The sequence below is a fragment of the Acipenser ruthenus genome, chromosome 7 (assembly GCF_902713425.1).
Source record: "Acipenser ruthenus chromosome 7, fAciRut3.2 maternal haplotype, whole genome shotgun sequence".
NCBI classification, from domain to species: Eukaryota; Metazoa; Chordata; class Actinopteri; order Acipenseriformes; family Acipenseridae; genus Acipenser; species Acipenser ruthenus.
The window spans coordinates 24,969,615-24,991,449 of NC_081195.1; the positions used below are offsets into that span (position 1 = coordinate 24,969,615).

At 38.1% G+C, this 21,835-nt stretch overlaps 1 protein-coding gene across 2 annotated transcripts in view; it reads right to left on the minus strand.

The window, feature by feature from the left end:
• The window catches only part of npas1 (neuronal PAS domain protein 1), a 40,537-nt gene that overhangs the window by 8,791 nt on the left and 9,911 nt on the right, over positions 1-21,835 (minus strand). For both annotated transcript variants that reach the window (XM_034024742.3, XM_034024741.3), the window contains 4 exons: positions 20,050-20,285; positions 10,392-10,462; positions 6,263-6,352; positions 1,363-1,531 (listed from right to left, as the gene is read on the minus strand). In XM_034024742.3, the coding sequence (XP_033880633.3) occupies positions 1,363-1,531; positions 6,263-6,352; positions 10,392-10,462; positions 20,050-20,285 (566 nt within the window). The remainder of the gene's footprint in view (positions 1-1,362; positions 1,532-6,262; positions 6,353-10,391; positions 10,463-20,049; positions 20,286-21,835) is intronic.

Consider the following 21,835-nt stretch of genomic DNA (forward strand, 5'->3'; position numbering starts at 1 on the left):
TTTTAACCAGACTGGACAGCTGTAGTGTAATAGCATTTATGTACATGTGACTTCAAGTGGCTGTACAGTCGTGTGCAAATGTATTAGAACACCTCAAGATTTGTGAAAACCTCTGGGTGTGAGAATTTCAATTTCCTGTCAGTGCTAGAGAAACAACAGGCACTCGTGTGAAAATGTTCAGACCACTTTGTGCATGTATTGGCCTCTTAAACAACTTAATTTGCATGCATTTTACCATTTGTGGCTATGTGTTCCTTTTCTCGTACTCTTTTAAATTAATTGCATGCTTGGCCCATTAAAATATTCAATTAAATTAGACAATCACCAATTTGCCTATTTTGACAGTTTTCCAGGATTTTCAGTTGCAGTGGTTTCATATGCACAAATCAAAACTACAGAAGCAATAGGGTGTTCTAATACATTTGCACGCTACTGTACCTAACAAGAAAACTTCCTGCACTAACTGAAGTGGTAGCGTCAACCATAGTCATAGAGTTGCTTATTGAAGCAGTAGGACTGAAATCAGTTCTGAATCCTAGCGCCATACATAGTTAAACTCAACAGTGTCGGTCAGACAGATGGGCACACTGGTTTTCAACTCGCTGGCTCAGCCTGGCTCTCATCTCCCATTCTCTTTAGCTCTCGCTCACAGACATCAATTTTGTAGGAGCTCAGCACAGTGTGGAGAAGCGAGAGAGAAGAATGGAAGAACGCAGGGTATGTGTGCAGTCTGTATCCCACTTGTTAATCGCAGTTAAATTAACTACAGCACATTGGCACCCTCTGACTCTGTGCATTTCAGAAACCATCAATCCAAGATGAACTATAATATGTAAAGAAAGAAAAGTCTTGATCATAAGTAGTGATCATAAGTAGCACTGTCAGTGTATCGTTATTATGATACCTCATGCGTAGGGTGTCTAAAAGAGTGGTCATCCCATGGGCATATTAGACCTTAGAAGGTCCTTCATGGATTAAGGCCATCGGATCTCCAAGAACTACTACTAAATCTTAATTGAAAACAGACTTTAGAACTATGCTGTATTTTCTAAGCAGTGGGTGACATCTATACAAGATAAGCTGTACCTGAATTTTGACAAATTGTTAACAGGGACTTCAGATTTGTAAATAAGTGTAATTATGGATTTCAAATAATTCATTAAAACCCTCTGAAAACTTGGATGCAACATTATATAACTCTGTACAGTAGCAAAAACCCATCTACTGGAATTGAAAACACTAAATTAGAAGAGATATGTTCACTCCAGTGACTAAGCATGCAACTCAGGGTACTGAAGTTAATAAAGGGTGTCACAATATCTGGGCACCTCTGTATAAATAAGCAAAGAAAACTGTCTGTACCTGGCTCTGGCGTCTCAGCCAATGAAGAGGTGGATGCCGAGCTGGATGTGTTCTCATTGGTTGCCTGGGACACACCCCTGCGGTGCAACCTCATTCCTAGTCGCTCAGCCATCTCCACATGGTCTGCTGGGTGGATGTAGTCAAAGACACTGCTGCCTGTTAGCTCCACCTACAGGCCAGTGAGAGATGGTACACTTCATAATTAAGTTAACCCCTTAAGGTACTCAAATAATTGAGCTCTTCTTGTTCAAACGGTTTCTTCTCAAAATACATTTGAGATTGACCGAAGTATCACGAGGAGGAAACTGAAAATTTGGATGACCAGATCCAGCCAGCCAGTGAAACCTTGTTACGTACACCTCATTGCAAAATCATCATTTTATTGCTGGGACACAAGTCTCTTGTACATGGAAGAATTAAAGGTATATCTATCTACATTTTCTGAATTTAATTTCTTACCAGTTTAATATCCTTGTATGTGTGTTATTTATACATGACTACTTCTGATTAGATATTATTTCTCATGCTTACGAAAAAGCTTACTTTTTTTAGCTGGAATAGTTAGTAAGCCTGGTAGATAATGATTCAAGTCGAAACAACAATGACAGAAAATAAACACACACAGGATATTAAACAGGTAAGAAATTAAATATTATGAAAAAATATATACATCACTGTGTATCCCTTTAATTAGACTGCAGTTACATGTGTGATCGCTAGGGGGAGCTATGCTCACACCCCTAAGGCCAGGGGTGGGCAATTCCGGTCCTGGGGGGCCGGTGCCCCTCCTGGTTTTTGTTCAAACTGTGCCCTAAATTACTTCATTGCACCAGTTAAGTGCTTATTAGAAGCTTAATTGGTCAGTTGGAACGAACACCAGGAGGCACACCGGCCCCCCAGGACCGGAATTGCCCGCCCCTGCCTAAGGCTATACCACTGTCAATTCAGCACCTACCATTAATACTCTATGAATAATAGCCATGGCTCGTGTTAATATTTATGAGCGGTCCAGACAGCTGTCTGTGGAGGGAAAGAATCGACCAATTTAAATAGCCACTCTGGAGACGTCTGCATATTAACCAAGGTTAGGATCAATAAATAATAATGTCTGAGAGAACTTAATTTCCATTTATCTGACTTGTCCACTGGAAAGACAGTGTGTGTCTGACTGTATACAACGATCCCACCTTGAAGCTACAGCCAGCAGCACCCTTACCAAATCATCTTCAATGGCAATGCGGCAATACATGCGGCAACACCATGGTAAGACACCGTCACTGACAGAATGGTACCACAGTAGTAGTATGCTAATATTTTCACATACCAGTGTTTAACAGACCCCTGGGTTAGAACTAATCTTGGAGTACCAGATGTAATCTGTTCATTTTAAATGTGAATTGTCTATGAAACCACCCCTATATTATATTATATTTTATACCACAAGACTGGGTACATCCAGCGAGAGATCTATTTTTGTTATCCCACTAGAGTACGCTTCTCCTCATCGCGCAACAGCGAACCCTACTGGCCAGACACAGAGCACATCCAGAGTGGATAAAAAACAAGGCTGACCTCTGCTCTGGATTGCTCGGCGTAAAAGCGATTCTGACTTTAGGCTTGTGAGATCGGAGGATGCTCACACGCCCACAGAACGTCTGTGCTGTGTGGGGACTCGCTGCGGTGAGAAATGCCAGTTCCCGACTGTTTCTGGCTTATCTGAGCAGCCTGTAGCCCCTTCATTAAAACCGGTAAAGGTAGAAAACAACAGAAAGGATGTAAATTGACAGACTGAGATCAAGGTTATATCTAAAGACGGTTGCAAAGAGAACTAAACAGGGTTTGAAATTAATCTGTGTTGAAGCATAGTCTGTTGACAATGAAAGGAAAGATCCGCCCGGTAAAATTATCACTGAATGAATTAATTTTATATTAAAACTGTACACATTTCATTGCATTTTAAATGTACATGGTTTTTGTTCCCCTTAGAAGTATGTCGTTACTGGGACATCCTCCTGCGGTGAATAAAAAACGTATATCACGAACGACCATTCAGTATCCTCTATATAGGGCAACACTTAACATCAAGTGACTCTAATTACTGTTTATATAGTAGTTACTTAGTAAATACATGAGTACTTACACATAATGAATATGTTATTATGCATAGTTAAACTGTGCCTAATGTGAACATATTTTTGCACCATCTCTGATAGTACACAATTGTATCAGCAAAGGGTTAAGTAACTACTATTTAAATACAAAGTAATCAGAGACACTAAGTGTTACCTATTATATTATATTACATTACGTTATTTCAGAGACAGCGTCAAAGAGCCTAAGAATGCAGCTGGAGGAATGACAGCCTAACATTATTCTATAGTATATCAAATAGTGTTTGAGCAGAGAGTTAATATTCCATAAGCACGAACAGTACAGTGACAGAGCATATTCATTTAAGCTCTTGTGTCAATAAAATAAAACTTATTAAAAAAAAAAAAAAAAAAAAGACAGCGGAGAATTACCCCCTCCCCCCCAGACTTCTGTATCCTTCCCCTTGCGCAGTGTATGATTTGTCCCTGAGTGCTTTCTTTGCAAGCAGCATGATCATTCTGCCACTCCGAGTTTCAGGAGTTTCTTTACACATTCCAGCCTCGTACCACAGCCTCGAGCCATCCCAGGGCACTGTGAAAGCCAGACTTTGATAAAGTATTAAATTATGATTGCACAGGCTGTGCCATGTGCCAGCGCCCAGCCAGATAGATGGCAAGCCTTGAATAATAAATAGCAGTACAGCCTGGCAGAAACCATTAACCCTAGAGTGGCACTGAACCTAAAATTCTAGGTGATGCAAAACTTTTGACCATAGCTGCAGGTTTCAATATCCATAGTTTCATATACAGAACAGTGGCAACAACAATTGTAATATTCATTGTAAATTTCAATATCCAAAGCTGCAATTGTTATAAACAGTATTAAATCAGTGTTAAGGGATTACATAGAAAAATCAATCAAGTCATTTATAAGGCTGGCATGTATTACAAGTAATAGCCCATGCAAATATTGTATTCTGTGCAAAAAGATGAGACATAGGTCTCTAGTCACAAAACCTCAACTCAGGAGGACTCAAAGTCTGTTTTTTAGGAATAAAATCGAGATTGATATTCCTGAAGCTGTTCTGGACTATTGATAGTTTCACTGACAACAGTGAAGGTCAGTTTAATAAATATCCAAACAGTGCTTTGAAAAATAAAATTCCAAAGGTAAAAACTGTAAACTTAAACAAAATGGAATTTTGAAATAGTTAACATTTTGTGAATGCACCCCATTTTTTGGGCATTCACTCACCTTTCAGAGTTTTGAACAGGCTCCTTAATGCCCCAAGTTAAGGTTAAAGTCCAAGTTGGAAATGGCTGTTTTCCCAGCATGCAATCAATGTGTTTCTGAACCAGCTTATTGATTCAGCTGAGACTGAGCACAGCACTGACACTTTGATTGTGAGGGTAATTACTGTGATTATTTATTCTAGTGAGAAATAGCAGGACTTAACAGTGACGTGACAGGCACCATCCACAACCAGTGAGGCCTATCACATTGTCACTGCTTCTGCTATCCCTGCCCTGTTGATTTACAAAGGACAGCAGCGAACAAAGAAGGCTCTTTTATGTTTTAACTAAATATCTTTTGTAAATACACAGTAATTAGAGACAATTAATGTAAAGTGTTACCTGTTATTGTCACGGTTTATGTACCTAAACAGCATACCAATATAAAACAGTTAAAGCTTCAAATGTCATTTTTACATTCCCCAAACTATTTTAAGACGCATTCATCTGAGAGACTCTAAGGTCTGTTGCTCTGATACTGAGTTAATCTGATTAAAATCTGCCTTTACTTGGCTTGGAGAATCCGAAGTGGCAGGACTTAACTACCATTCCATTTAAATCATGTGATAATATTAGATTTGAACTTTGCCAGCACTACCTACTCTGCTTATATATATGGAAAGTAGGTGGCAGAGTTGAAAGGTCACATGGTCATATGATTTGAATGGAATGGGGAAGGCTGTTCAGTCCTGCTGTCAGCGAATATTTGTTCCCTAAAAACTAAAACATTTTCTTTACATATAAGTCTATATCCCTGCATTTTGAAAGAAAATCTTACTTTTAAGACACTTCCCTTAACCCTAACCCTAACCTTGTACCATCCATTCCCCTCAAACAGGTCCTGTCTCGCCTACAATAATACATGATAAACATTGCTCCCATTCACCAGCATTACACATGCATAATGTACATACAAATAGGATACATAACAAACATATAGGAAAAACAAATATTCAGGGTAACCAATGTTCGTTTACACAGGAGTTCATCTTCTTGTTTTGCAGCTGCTGTCTGCTTTAGCCGGAGAGCTGTAATGTTATAGCAATGCGTCTGAGGTTATTTAATTATATCCACACGTTTTAATTTGGACTGAAGCAGCACAGAGCAGCAAGCGACACTGCATCCACGAAAACACGATTCCCAAAGATTCTCCCAGTTCATCAATATTTTATTGATAAGGCACAATGGGCTGGTATTAATTAGCCTTTTTTTTTTCCTCAACAGCAAATATGGTCCAATGTTACAAATAACCCACTGTTTTCAGTCTCCAGTGACAGATTTTACAGTGCAATGATCCAGTCAGTGTATGCTAGCTGCTTTAAGTGTTGCAAGACCAGTTGGGTAACCAGTAAAGAAACCAAAACCAGTAACTATGTGTTCCAATTCTCGACTGGCCACTAGCTCACCGCACAAAACCTGGCACCTTTCAGCACTAAAATGTCATCACAATTGAAGGTTAAAGAGGCATGTGATTGGTATAAGCAGTGATCGTTTAATGCAGAGTGGACACTCCTTACCTGTGAGAGACCGAGGTAGATGGACACCGTCTCCGAGATGTAGAGAAATCTTCCCTCGTGACTGACCACAAAGGCGAAGCCATCTAGCGACTGGATAGAGAGGATAAAGAATATAAATTAGTGTTATTATTTTTTTTACCCGAAGAGTTTTATTTTTAATTTTTGTATTGCGTCGTAGGGTTAGAAGGAGGACTATTAATTTGACAGTCGAAAAGCTCTGGAATAAATCACATAGTTGCTAATGTCTGGTGCTCTGTTTGTGAACACACTGTTTTGTAACACTGCTGCGTGTACACTATGTTTTAAAACTGCTCTATGAATGTTCTAAAACATAATTTATATGTTAATTAATTGCAACTGTAACTGCACTTCTGCCCATCTGAAACCGCACGCTTCACGATAACTTCATAAAACATTTGATATATATACAAGTCAGCTGCTGAAGAGACTTTTTAAACAACAAGGTTCCGTGTTTGTGTTTTGTTTGTTTTACTGGTAAATGGCTTAGCCGTCCAGTGGTGGTTAGAGACGGAGAAAAGTTGAGTTAGTACTCCAAACTGGAGTTTAGGTTTTTGTTTTGTTTATTTATTTTTGTTTGTTGTAAATAATAAAGTGCACGAAAGTGCAAGTTCTGTGTCTGTGTCGGTGATGTGTAGGGTGGAAAATAAGCTTCAGCCATAAGGCTGCGTTACATTTGGTGGTAGCAGTGGGATAGCCAAAACTGCAGTCCCGGTGCATTCTGGGAGTTGTAGTCCTGCAGCTCCCTCCTTGGACTACAACTTTTCTCCTACTCTGCCACAATATATATATATATATATATATATATGTATATATATATATATATATATATATATATATATATATAATTCTAGGTAATCTGATACTCCCAATAACTTATGCATAATAACACATTTCATCACAATCAGATAAGCGGTTTTCTAGATGTATGGAAAAATACGTAGACGCACAACCGCCTCCACAATGTATCCCCGTTGCCAGGGGCTTCATCCACTGTGGTGATGATAATTCAAGGTCTCAAGGTTGTTTGTTTCTCCTTGTTTTGAATGAATTAAATCCCAGAGTATTATTACCCTGAAGAAAACCTAGCAGAACCATTTGAAAAACAGAGCAATACCAGCAAAGGCATTGTGGTACTACAACCGAGTAACACCAGTGTATATTGTTGCCGTAATAACTTATAAGGTCCTTCATGGATTAGAGCCATCCTATCTCCAAGAACTACTAACTCTGTATATTCCTATTCCTTCCTTGAGATCAGAAAATGCAGACCGCTTAGTTGTTCCAAAAAATCGCCTTAGATCATCTGGAGCCAGAGCTTTGTGCTGTTGTGCTCCTCGTTTGTGGAATTCTATTCCACTTGACATTAGGCAGATTGAAACACTGGATTCTTTTAAGTCTAAACTGAAAACATACTTTTTTTTTAATGTGTTTTTTATATAATTGGTTGTAGCTGGAGTATATTATGAGCTCTGTTGTTTTGTTTTTAACTTTGTACAGCGCTCTGGGATGCCATGGCATGAACGGTGCTATATAAAAAACATTTGTATTGTATTGTATTGGTTTGTACCATTATTTGCACCAAAATAGAAAGCTGTTCCCACTATGGGACTTATCCCATTGTAGCAGCCCTCATACTATTACCATTGCCCCTTAGTCTCTTGCATTGCCATAGACAGTCAAATTCAGCCTATAAAGAGCTAAGACAACACTGTTACCCAAATACAACATTTCTCCAAGTTCGCATTTGATGTTTAAATGAATATACTGTTTTTATCTTTAATATAAAAAAAGTAATTTTAAAAACACACAGACATTCATTAACCTCTGTGTCAACAATGAAAACTGAAAAATAGAAAAGCCATTAAAAGGATCATTTTTAAACAGACAGGACACAGAGTTGGTTTGAGAATGATTGCTATTTTTCCAGCACTTTAAGTGGTGGTAATTTATGCGAACCGATCCATTCAATATGTAAATGAAAGTGCCTAGGATTAGCAAGCCTGGCGTCTGAATTTGTTGGAAATAAAGTGCAATTATCTAGTTATCACTGACGATGGCCGATATAAAAAGAATCAGATTTCTTAAGCGCTAATTTGATTTGTATCAGTTTGCCTTTTTTTTTTTTTTTTTAACATATTTAAAAGGTAGTTATCTCTTATTGTTCATTATTTCTAAGCAGTTGTATATATATATATATATATATATATATATATATATATATATATATATATATATATATTCATTTTTTAAGAATCAACATTGTTTTCATTAAAAGAGTATTGCAAACATGGTGGCACCAAAAAAGATTTCGGGCAATTATTATATAGTACATTTTAATATCCATTTAAATTCAAGCCTCTTGGTTCATTGAATTACAGTACACTTCTCAGTTAAACCAATACTTTAAATGCAGAAACCAGGACTAGAGGACACAGTTCGAAATGGAGACAGACTTAGGACAGAGGGAATGAGACACTTCACTTGGATCCTTTAAGACCCAACTTGACAATTTTTTTATTCTTCAATCAGCTACCAGGAACCGGAAAAGCTTAGATGGGCCAAGTGGTTCATACTTATGTAAAACTTACAAGAAACCCACATTGCTTTATAGAATCAACTTAAACCTCTTACTGTGATCTCATTTGCCAGAATTCTATTTCGTTTTCGGTTTCTTGGCTGTAATTTACTACATGTAATACTACATTTAAATTGCTTTTGTTACTAATCATTTTTTTATGTACTGTTGTTCTATTGACATTAGTAGACAATGTTTTCCATTGCTGATATAAGTTCAAACACAATGTTTGCGCTGTGTTATAGTAAGAGTTTCCAGTCAAATACCTTACTTGTTCCCTGAGAAAATTGACAGTACTGAAGACGATACTATAGTACTGCAGAGCAGAAAGAACACAGGAGCTAGGAACACTTAATGCAGAAGTCAAGACAAGTAGACAACTGCTTTGGATAATGCCACCATTATAGTTTCTGAAATGCACAGCAGACTAAACTACGGAATATAGAAAACAGTCATCTGTATGGATTACATTTGATCAGATTTTACAATCAAACTGATTGCTAGACACTGCAGCAACACATCTCTGAATACCCTATGTGGGACTACAGCTTTAAGAACACAGAGAAATGTAAATGTGGTGCTCCTCGCTCTCTACCCCACAACCCACAGCATCTGCATACAGATCAGCCAGCACACTGATTAGGGTCTATCAAGGCATGCTAGGAGTGTCCAAATTAATCTACCCAGCACTCAGACAACCTCACCCTACACCCCTGGAGATGACAAGAGGGGAGTGAGCTGGAAAGAAGGGGCCATTGCTATCTCCCTCTTTCCCCTGACAGCCTTACCTACCTAGGAAATCAGTCTCTCAGTGTTCAATCGCAGAAAAAAAACCCCAGCTAGATAATTGCCCGTTAAATTGCTGCATGATAACTATGGAGCAATTTCCCCACTATCCACCTAGAGCTGTACCAGCTGCATGAAGGGACAGGGAGAGAGGGAAGCCTTTAGCCTTTGTATACCCTTACTGACTTGCCATGGTTTTGTCCTGAGGGTACCACAAGGGCAGTTACCATGGGATAAGGCTGTAATTGGAAGAACAGTACCACAGTGGGAGCATTTTCATATTTGGACCATGGTATTGCAATAGTAGGAGCAGACACACGTTATAGCACAATACACACTGCTGGTATTCCATGCAGTACCACAGTGCCATATAACTAACAGACTAGCAGATCAGTGTTGTGTTATACCAGGACCACTATCTGTGCAATACTCAGTCCACATCCATTGAGTTGTCGTTGCTGTTGTCATTACCTATACACTGGGGCTAATCAAGCTCACATTAAAACCTGGAACCGGTGAAACTGCTATGCAATAAGAATCTTATTTCCAGCCATGTAATGCTGTGGTCTGCAAATGTATTTTTAAAATCAGCAGACCACAGCATGTTCGGAGGCTACCTCTAATCAAGTTGAGAGCGTATTTCTCTTGTAGTCTTTGCTGTGTCTGGCATAGAAAGAGCAGGGCTGTGTTGTTGGGAGTCAGTGTTATCCAGGCTAGCAGGGCTGTCTGGTTCAGAGTCAGTGTTACCTGTAGCAGGTGTCCCCCCAGGTGATGCTCGAAGAGATCGGTGGCCGGTGACATCTGCGTCCTCCCCACAGCTAAAAGACAGGACGAGAAGAATCAATACCATGCAACGCAGTGAGGGGTCGCTGTATCCCCTGCTGCAGCAAAGTGCTAAAACCTATTTCCAGATAATTATTTTAATAATTAATCATATTGTATTTTTTTCTTTAAATATATTATATTGTGAACCTGATGAAGACCTGTTGTGTGGAAATGCGTATATATTAGAGGTCAGCACGGATAGAAAATCTGGAACCGGGTACCCGTTGTGAAAAATACCCGGGTACCCGGATCTTTTTCGGGTAATGATTAAAAAAAATATCACATACATTTATGTTTTAGTGCATGATACATATTTAAATACTATATAGTACACATATATTTAGTGTAACATTTTTCAGTACTGGAAACATCAAAATAATAATAATAATAATAATAATAATAATAATAATAATAATAATAATAATAATAATACCGTGTAACAAATTTTTTATTTTTTTTTGTTCCTGGGTAGTAAGTGTTATTTCCTAATTGCTTATGCCTCAAAAGTATAGAAAACGGCTATTATTCCCCACAAACTTTGCTTTTGTGACCAGGACAGTGATATTTTGAAATTTACCTATTTTCCAGAAGATTCCAGATAGATTCAGTGCTGAGTAAACTTGGAGTAACTTCTAGAACTTTCTAGACCTTTCCAGTAATATAAATAGTAGTATAAATACAGGGGCCTTAAGCCCACCAGTTCAGTTTAGTTCTAGCTGCCTAAGTGGATACATATCTGCATTTTTCTGAGATGGCATCAAGGTCATAGGAGACTTCAAAATGGTGGCATTCCTGATGGGTCTCCAAGGCGGTTTTACCAAGTTTCCATGCTATCTTTGCCTTTGGGACAGCAGGGACACCAAGGCGCACTACCACAGGCGGGACTGGCCACAGCGGACCGAGTTCTCTGTGGGGAGGAACAACGTCAAGTGAGAGCCACTGGTGGACCCCCGGAAGGTGCTGATGCCACCACTGCACATCAAATTGGGCCTTATGAAACAATTTGTCAGAGCTCTAGATAAAGGAGTCGGCAGCCTTCAAGTACCTTCAAGACTTCTTCCCTAAGCTGTCTGAGGCAAAGGTCAAAGCCGGTGTCTTCGTCGGACCACAGATAAAGAAGATCCTGGAGTGCAATGAATTCCCCAAGAAGCTCACTAGTAAGGAGAAAGCGGCTTGGAACAGCTTTGTCGCAGTGGTTCGGGGCTTCCTGGGCAATCACAAGGCCGAAAACTATGTGGAGCTGGTTGAGACTCTAGGGAGGAAATACGGCACAATGGGCTGTAGGATGTCCCTCAAAGTCCATATCATTGATGCTCATCTTGATAAATTCAAGGACAACATGGGAGCGTACTCGGAGGAGCAAGGTGAGCGCTTCCACCAGGATATACTGGACTTTGAACGCCACTACCAAGGACAGTATAACGAGAACATGATGGGAGACTACATTTGGGGGCTGATTCGTGAAAGTGATTTACAGTATAATCGTAAATCTCGAAAAACTAATCACTTCTAAATCTTTTGTAGTCATTTTTGTATTACTTTAGTATAAATACATGTTAATTTGGATTCATATGTTGTTTTTTTCTGACTTTATGTGAACGAAAAGACACAAATTTGCCCGTTTTCACATTGGAAATAGGTAAATTTCAAAATATCACTGTCCTGGTCACAAAAGCAAAGTTTGTGGGGAATAATAGCCATTTTCTATACTTTTGAGGCATAAGCAATTAGGAAATAACACTTACTACCCAGGAACAAAAATTGTGTTACATAGTGTAATAATAACATGACTGTTATGTTAAGTTTTAAAACTAATGCAGTAGTACACCACTGCTATTACTTTACTGTCACAATAGCTACCGTAAATTCAGCCAGCTGGGTTTTGATGGCAGTCACAAAAGAGTTAGTGGGACGTGTGCGTCTGTTTGATTGTAACAATGTGCCATTCCTGATCACTAAATTCTGTCTTGTGAATACATAACAATTACATCCAAGCAAAGCATTGGGTGGAATTTCTTACCAAGCAGGTCAAAACAGAATTTGCAAACTCTGCCAAGGAAATATTTCATTCAAAAGGAGGAATCACACTTACTTAATGTGCTCCACATTATTTTATTTTTATTTTACATATTTGCTTATATATTTAATCTTTTTGGTAAGAAACTATATCTGCGCAATAACTGTCATTAAATCACTCCGTATTGGAAGCCACACAATTATTATTAATGGATCACATAGTTATCCCTGACATAAACCAACAGGATGTTGTTTTGTTTCACTTTCTCTAACCTTATCAATAAAATAGAAGTATTTCTCTTTCTTCAGCCCTGATAAACTACTGGCAGCAGTCTTTTGAGGCTTCTTACTGGCAGTAGAATTTGTACTGGTAATAGGCAACCCCAAAAAGACTGCAGCCAGGAGATTTCCTATTGATTCTAATCACTCTGATTATGAAAATGCAGTAAACTATTTTATTTATATAAAATATAACCCCAATTTTATGTGCATACCATCAATGAAACTGACATGAAAATTATGAAAAGCTTCTGATTAATACGTTCATCTTTTAAAATATACTTGTTTCTTTTTAGTATTTCTACATTAATACAATTCACAGTGAAGCCAGGATGACAGTGCTTTTCGCGATTAAAGCTCTTAAAGGTAATTATTTACTGTATTTTTTATTTTACTCATTTGAAATTTATCTTCTTTTCTACTGTTTTTACTGTACTTATAACTGCTCTTATCTGTAATGTGATATTCTATAATGTGATATTTTGTAATACTTTCTATTGTAATATTTTGTAACAACTAAGCTGTCCTGGATAAAGGCGTCTGCTAAGAAATAAATAATAATAATGCTACAATGTAACAGCTTCTCTTGTAAATGTACTTTAACTACTGAACTAATAGACAATAACATTTCAATTCTACCAAATTAATAAAATAAACAAAATGCTCTTTTGCGCAACTGTCTGAGTAATATTTGTTGCCGCAGTATCAAGAAAGGTACGTACACACACACACACACACATACATACATAGCAACTCACAAACTCCCAGAAAGCAACACACACACACACACTCTCTGAGAAAGCTCTCAGTCACACACTGACACACAGAGCCATTAAACTCAGACCATTGTGTGTGGGGGTCCGGGGGGCTACGTCTGGGGAATATCAATGAGCCGCTCTATTCAGGGGGCTGAAAGGGGTCCAGACCCTCACTCTCACCTCTGGGGTTTGTCGGAGCACGGTGGGGGGAGGAGGTGACGACCAGGAACAGGGGTACCTCGAGTTATGAAACTCTGCGTTACTCACTGAATGCTTGTACTGTGCCAGTAATGATGATAGCACAAGTTTGTCCCCACTTACAGGTATAGTACAGGTATCTCTTTGCTCTTTTTTAAATAACAAGTTAATGTTTTTAATTGCTCTGTTTTCACAAACTGGCTTTGTATCTTAGTTGTTCTAATTTTATAATTGAAACCACATTTTTTGTTTGTTTTGTTATTTCAGTTTTGTATTGGAAGACTTTTTTAATTTAATGGTTTAATTGCTCTTTTTTTCTGTGAAGCGCTTTGGGATCCCTGTGATGAAAGGCGCTATAGAAATGTGAATTGTATTGTATTGTCATTTCTACACTATTAAACGTTTAAACTTGAACATACTTCTGTAACCAATCACAATAGCCCATCGTGAGAAGAGCTCCATTAGAGTGATGTTACTTTATGATGCACCACAACATTAACCCATTGGGTGCCAAATCAGATTTTTCAAAGAAAAACGGAACACAATCTGTATTAATGTAATTTGATACATTCTAAATCTATTTCTTCACAGAATTTTGTATTTATTTATTTTTAAATCCTTCGTTTTGGCTACAAACTGCTGCGTCCTGTTTTGAGGACAGGCAAGTTCGACGTGTTCCCATAATAAGACCAGTAAAATTTCACGCCGGTTATGATGCTCAACACATTACAAAAATTACATTTAAAAAAAAGTTGCTACAATCCACATGTAGGCAAATACAGTTAGAATACACACTGTACAGTGTGTAATGTTATGTAATGTTAAGATAACATGTTATGAATACTTGTTCTGAAGGATTATGATTCCTACAAAGAGCTACATTCAAATAAAATGTTAACGTCTCTCAAGCCCGTCAAGGCTTGTCCCTTCCTGTCCTGCTAAAGGAATCTAATTTAATAAGACAGAATATAACTGATTATTTAGTGTGTAGTGTATTCCATGTATTTATAACTGTAAAAAGTGCTTCCTACCTTCTGTACTAAACTTTTAGTCAGCTTTCATGTGTGTCCTCTCGCTCTGCTCTGTGCTAAATGAGCTGACTGGAACTGTACAGAAATGTTTAGTCTTTGTAAAATAACTGTATTAAGTTTATTTTAGTATTACTGCAAAAGTTATTGTACTCAACACTTTTAACCATGCCTAAAAATACTGGTTAATACCAAACAAATTCCATAATTTTACATTCAGTAGATACACAAATCCATTTTTTATCACTATAGTGTTGTGTAGTACTGCCAAGAAAATTTCACCCGCTTAGCTTTACATAGATTTATTCTCCCACCGTCCCTTAATAGTATCCCCCAGAAACCTAGGAAATAAACTTTGTGCGCCGATTTTCACCGCTACTTCAAATAATGAATAAAATGTAAAAGTCTTGGGTATTACTAACTTCATCAGGTTTAACATCCTCGGTCTCTTTAAAATAAAAAATAAATAAATAAAAAAAGAGCTGAAAATGTCTCTGTTCCCTGACCTTTTCGTTTCCTTAGTGTCTCTGGGGTAATTTGTGTGTGAATGGCGTGACAGGCATTTCCAAGAGAGTATGTAACACTCCAGCATGTATATTGAGATTCTGAAATTATATATTATATATATATATATATATATATATATATATATATATATATATATATACAGTGCCTTGCAAAAGTATTCAGACCCCTGACCAATTCTCTCATATTACTGAATTACAAACGGTACATTGAAATTTCGTTCTGTTTGATTTTATTTTAAAACACTGAAACTCAAAATCAATTATTGTAAGGTGACATTGGTTTTATGTTGGGAAATATTCAAAAGGGATTCTAGTCATTATAGTCTAGTCATTCGGGGGGTACAGACAGACAGCCTGCCTCTGTATATTACAGGATTCTGATATTATCAATAACAAGTGCAATATGTTATTTTCAATTTTCATCAGTCATTTGGATACACACTGTAATTCTGAAGCTGAGGGAACACGAAGCCACTTTTTCAGGAACAGTGGCTTGAAACCTGGCTCCAGAAGACTGGGAGACCTAGCGTGAGGCAACTTTGCTGTATCAAACCCCCAAGTCTCCCCTGGTGTGCCGTGCAGTGGCCTGAAACCTAGTCTCCAGAAACCAGGTTCTAAACTACAAAGTGGCTTAAGTAGTTTCATCACAATTGGATTAGGGGTTGTCTCGATATATAAAAAAACTCGAAACTGTGATATTCGGGACAGAGGCGCAAACAGAGCGCTAATATATACCACTGATATTATCAGTGACTTGTGCAAACTAATTTTCTTTTTAAGTTTCATTGAAATGCATATGCAACCTTCTCAGAAATTTGTTAACATGCAAGTGTGACACACAGACAGTCAGGCAGACAGCCAGCCAGCCTCAGTATCTTGTGCTACCGACAGTGGTGATCAGTCAACTCTGTTCTAAATTGTTTAATTGAACTAATTCAACCTCCAAGCAGACCCTAAAGTAGTTATCTCATTTTACCTGTTAAACCTGGAAGGGAATGGCCATCCAGGACTGTGATTGGACACCCCTGGTGTATGGCATTCTGATAAAAGGGTGTTGACATAACCTGTGGGGTTGCCATGACAACAAGGGCAATGGCACACAGATTCCGTTTAATTTACTTCCAGTTTCACACCATCAGGCACATTAACCACGACTGAAAAAAATTAAAATAAATCACTACACCCCCCCCACCCCCACCCGACATAATTATCCTTTCAGCACAGCTCTGTCTCTTTGAGTGCAATTAAATATATTTAAAAGCCTTTAGAGCTTTAAATACAAAATTGGAAAGCAGAGACAAAGAAGGGTCTTTTATCTTCATTGAAGCTGCTTTTTTTTTCTTCAATACAATAAAATGGAAATTTTCCCGTAAAAAGGACTACATTATAAAATCTAAAATAAATATAGTATTTTGAACACAATAGGCCAGATTCTGAAATTATATATATATAAATATATATATATATATATATATATATATATATATATATATATATATATATATATATATATATAGCACTATGTTTGGGCTAAGATTTGAGCTAATCAGGGTTTGTGAACCCCTTGGTAAAACTAAGAGAATAAAGTTACAAATTGGTACATTTTTCTTGAATCTCTGTTTTGACCCCATTGTGCAAGAGTTAATGCAGAGGGGCACAGAAACATAAGTGCTAACCCTCTAAAAACTCCCTACAAAGACAACTCATCCAGTCCCAAAGGTTGTCACCATGAAGCACGGGTAACATAGTAAAAACATGATTTACATATTTGCATAGTACAACAGCATGGTAAGTTGGGACCATGGTAATATCTCAAGACCTGGATTCAAAACACACACACACACCCCAGAGACCAGAAAGTGAATGCATCTATTTGCATGAACACGGTGTAGATAATACTACTTTGATACCAGCGAATGCCGTCATATTCCAAAATCAATTATCTAGAAAAAAGATTTCCAGGTTTCAGAGATGCAAAGGGTCTGAGAACATCACGAGTGAAAAGAATTTGGAGGGAGATTTGGGAATGCTGCATTAAATTGTTCTGAATTAATTTTTCTTTGAGGAAATCAGAGCACAAACTGTATTTATGCAATTTGATACATTACATTTAGACTTTTGCGGTTAACAAAATTAGAGTAAGTTATCATAACAATATAATTATTGAGACTTTTTAAACAACAGGGAGATGCCAGTTAAAAATGCTCCAAAAATTATGGGACAATGGTACTGGGTTAAAATGCATTTGTCATTTCCTTTCTTTTAGACTACTAAAATTGACACTAAAAAATGAATGAGTCAAACTTCAACTGAGCGAGACTTGACACGTATAGGGATTATTATTTATTACTCTTTGGTTTTAAAAAATAATAATTATATTTATTATATTGGAGCATGTAAAGCAGGGGGAAAATCAGGTACATTCTATTTTATCTTACCATTTAAAACACTTAGAAATATCCTGGTTTTTGATTCAGAACATATAATTGATTTTTAGTCATCATTTATTTTCATAGCTTCTGATTTCGGGGCCGAAAATCTGGGTTACTCATCGTTTAAAACATCAAAGAAATCGGGAGGAGGTAGAAATCAGGCTATATAGGTTAAAACTATTAAATCAGAACCTGGACCCCCCCCCCCTTGGATTACACTGATTCAGAGTAAAACTGGAAACTGTTCTTCCCTTGTGCATGCTAGACCTGCCTCCCCACTCAATCAGCCAACTCTCACTGCATTGTCAATTGATTTTCTTTGCTTTTACATTCTTGTGAGACTGGGCTTTGAAAACGTGTGAGGCAGACAAAAGCCCCCGTGAGGCCCCCCATCTCCCCTCCCCTTCCTAAGCGAGAAGACTAATAAAGGCTGCTTCTCCCAGTGAAGCCTTTCCCAACAGGAACTCAGAGACCAGACCCCCTGCCTACATACTTAAAGAATGACTTGGCACTGGCATGAAATATCACAATCATCTATGACCTTGATGGAGAAAGAGCAAAAATACAAGAAAAACCAAAAAGGCTGGAACGAAACAGTAACACAATCAATTTTATTTTAAACTGACAGGCAACCTAAATATCCTTACGCTACAGGAGGCGCATAGAAGTTCTGGATGATAACTTAATAATGTTTTATTAGACTTTTACATGAATGGGCGCCAAATCACAAAACTTTTAACATTTAGCGAAACCGTTCCCCCCTTCCTTCCCTGTGTTACTCTTGTTTGGCCCAATAACCCACTCTACCCAATAAGAGCTTCCTGTTCTCATCAAACAAGGGGAACATGCCCAAGCCTGTAGCCTAACCAAATGCCACCTGTACAATCTCGTATATCTTCTGATAACAGCACAAAAGCACACTTAGCCACACACTCCATTTTACCACCCAGCATATCCCTTCAGACTTATTGCTAAATCTAAGCTTGTTAACCCTTTCACACATGGCGACCTATGGAGACATATGGAAGATGCAAATGCATGATGACCTCATATGAGGATGCCATTTTTCCGCATATAAGCAATGGAAAAAAAATATATATTTTAAAAATGTTTTATAAAAATTGTAACACTTCACATTGTGTCTCTAATTACGGTGTATTTACATAGTAGTTACTTAGTAAAAACATGTGTACTTACACATAATTACAATGTTATTATACACTTTGTGTACTTAATGTCTAAGTCTTTTTGTGTGATATAACCTGATCCCTAACTCTAAACCTAACCGTTTTCTGATACAATTGTGTACTTGCATATATCATGCAAAAAGATGTACACGTTAAGTAGATTGTAACTATGCATGCTAGCATTGTAATTATGTGTAAGGAGACTTAATGTGAAGTGTTACCTGAAAAATAGACTACTAGTTCAGCTATTGGTTAGGATAAGAGTCCGGTTTGGGGTTAGTAGGTAGGTCTTAAAGCTTTAGGGCCAGTGCTATGAAACTCAGTAAAGTCAGACACTTGACAAAGTTGTTATTTCACAAGAACAGTAAAAAGATCAGCACAAGAAAGCCACCACAATATTTTGATATGCTTTGCAACACATTTAAATGAAACAGACTTCGATGGGCTGTTTTCTACAGAAGGTGTTGCAGCAATGTTAAGTACTTCAGTTCTGCCACTAAATGGTTAAGGGATGCAGGTGTTTGTAACTCACATTGTACTGCTGCTCATTGTAACAGAATTTTTGTCTGTGCTAATCATGGTAATTAAAAACCCTTGTAATTATGTTATTCTCGTTACGCAGTTAATTCTTATAATTACCAACTGCATAACTTTTTTTTGTTCTAATTACATTAATGCTGCAAATTACTCTCTAGCTAACTGATGAGGTGGAGCTGTGTATGATTAAATGGACTGCAGCCAAGCGCTTTCTCTAACCACTGAGCTACTCAAACACACTGCCTTCCACAATGCAGCCAGTGCTTTCTCTAACCACTGAGCTACTCAAACACACTGCCTTCCACACTGCAGCCAGCGCTTTCTCTAACCACTGAGCTACTCAAACACACTGCCTTCCACAATGCAGCCAGCACTTAATTAATTTAAAAGCATAAAATCTAGTCCTTTTTTAAATGTCCTCAGTGTTTTAGATCCTACTACTTCATCTGGTAGGCTATACTCCGTGTAAAAAAGTGCTTCATACTTGTTCTAGCTCAAGTTCACCAATTACTTATGTCAATTAATAGTTTAATTTCGTAATAAATCTGGAGGAATCGCCACCCCAGGATTTGCTCTGCTGGAATGACCTCTTATGGAAATGTCTATGGCGCTGCCTACCCTTGTTGTGTGGTCCTCCCTCCAGCAGGGGGCTCCAGGGTGGCTCTCCTTGTCTGCAGAAGTCTCTTATGCGCAGGTAGCTGATGCTCAGTCGGATGACAGAGGCCTTGTCCAGTTGGCTGGTGATGGCGCCGGGCAGGGGCAGCATCTTGGCCAATTCGAAGAACTCAAAATTTTCCTTTCCCCGGCGCGAGCGAGCGGCGTTCCGTGATTTCTCCTTGCGCAGAGACTGCAGGCTGGGAAAGAGAGAGATAAAGAGAGAGTCCCTGTTAACTCTGATATCAAAGGAAAACTAATGTCTTCAAGTCCTGGCTGTGCGAAGTCGGTTGTCTTCGCTGATACACTTGTCTTCTTTGATACACTTGAAAAAAGTGTCAAAATAAGAGGCAATAGTCAAATTCATTTTCGCAAATATACTCTATAGCCTATAGCAGTTGTACTCAATCCTGGCCCTTGAGATCAAGTAAAGTCCAGGTTTATATTTTAAGCAGGTTCTAAGATAGTTAATTGAATCTACTAAGAGGCAATTAGTTAATTTAGGACCTGCTTGAAGACCAGGACTGGAATCGATCTCTAGGGCCAGAACTGAGTTCCATGGTAATTCCATGAAAGGTGAAACAACTTCCAGGCAATATCCACATCTTACAGACGTTCGTCTTTTAAAAACGCTTTTACGTACTACTTACGATCTTTATAGAAAAGTTTTAAAAATATAGGATTAGGGATAGATGAGCTGGTGGAGCAGAGAAAGAGATAGTGAAAGGGAGGCTCTCATACTCTCTGAACAGCCTCCCTCTGACTTGTGCTGGTAGAATAGATAAAAGGATGATCTAATACTCTCTTAAAAGCCTCTGTCTGATCTGTACAGCTTTGAAAAATAGGGAGTAATACCCTACCAGACCACAGTAGTACCAGCAATGGCAACCAATATCTATTGTAACACATATTTCACAGGGTTCCTGACACTATCACAGACACTGTTGTCATATTTGCCTGTCTGTCTTTGTACACTGCTGTAAGATAAAACACTTTGATGAAAGTGGAAGATGGTCTGGTTGACTTTAATGCACCCGGAGAGAGCTGAAGTGAATTGGGCAGACATTTCTTCATTTCTACAATGTCGGATCAATGGCACCATTTGCTAGAAGCTATTATAGTCTCTGCTGGCCTGTCTTCTTTGTAAAGTGCTTGGCCGTTTGACCATGTAAACTGTCTGTGAGATTGTCTGTAACAGGACACATATCGACTTTGTCGAGCGGAGTGTAGAATTATTATGTCACTGCGTATATCACAGCGGTTTAAAAAAATCTAGATGGGAATTCTAAAATATATAAAAAAGAGTTGTCATCAATGCAATTGAATCTTTGAAAAAATATGTATTTATTGTAAGCCTAGAGGCATTTCACAGTGTGTTAACCAAGGTTTAAAATATCATTCACACAAGCAACATCATCCTTGTTTTATTCAGTTGAAGGTCTTTTGGTTCATTGTGTTTTATGTTTGGAATACAGAACGCAAGAGATTTGATCTACTGGTAATCACTAGGGATTCATATTAAATGGTAACTGCGATGAGGGTATTATTATTTATTTCTTATAATTATTTATTTCTTAGCAGACGCCCTTATCCAGACGAATAGGGTAGACGAATTCTCTGCACTGAAAAGGTCACCTCCTACCAGCAGGGGGAACATGGGGGACCTGTCCATCATGCAGGCTCTGGCAACTATGGGGTTAACATTCTGTGGGAGTTGGCTTGCTAGGAGGTCCGGTTCCAAACAGCTGAC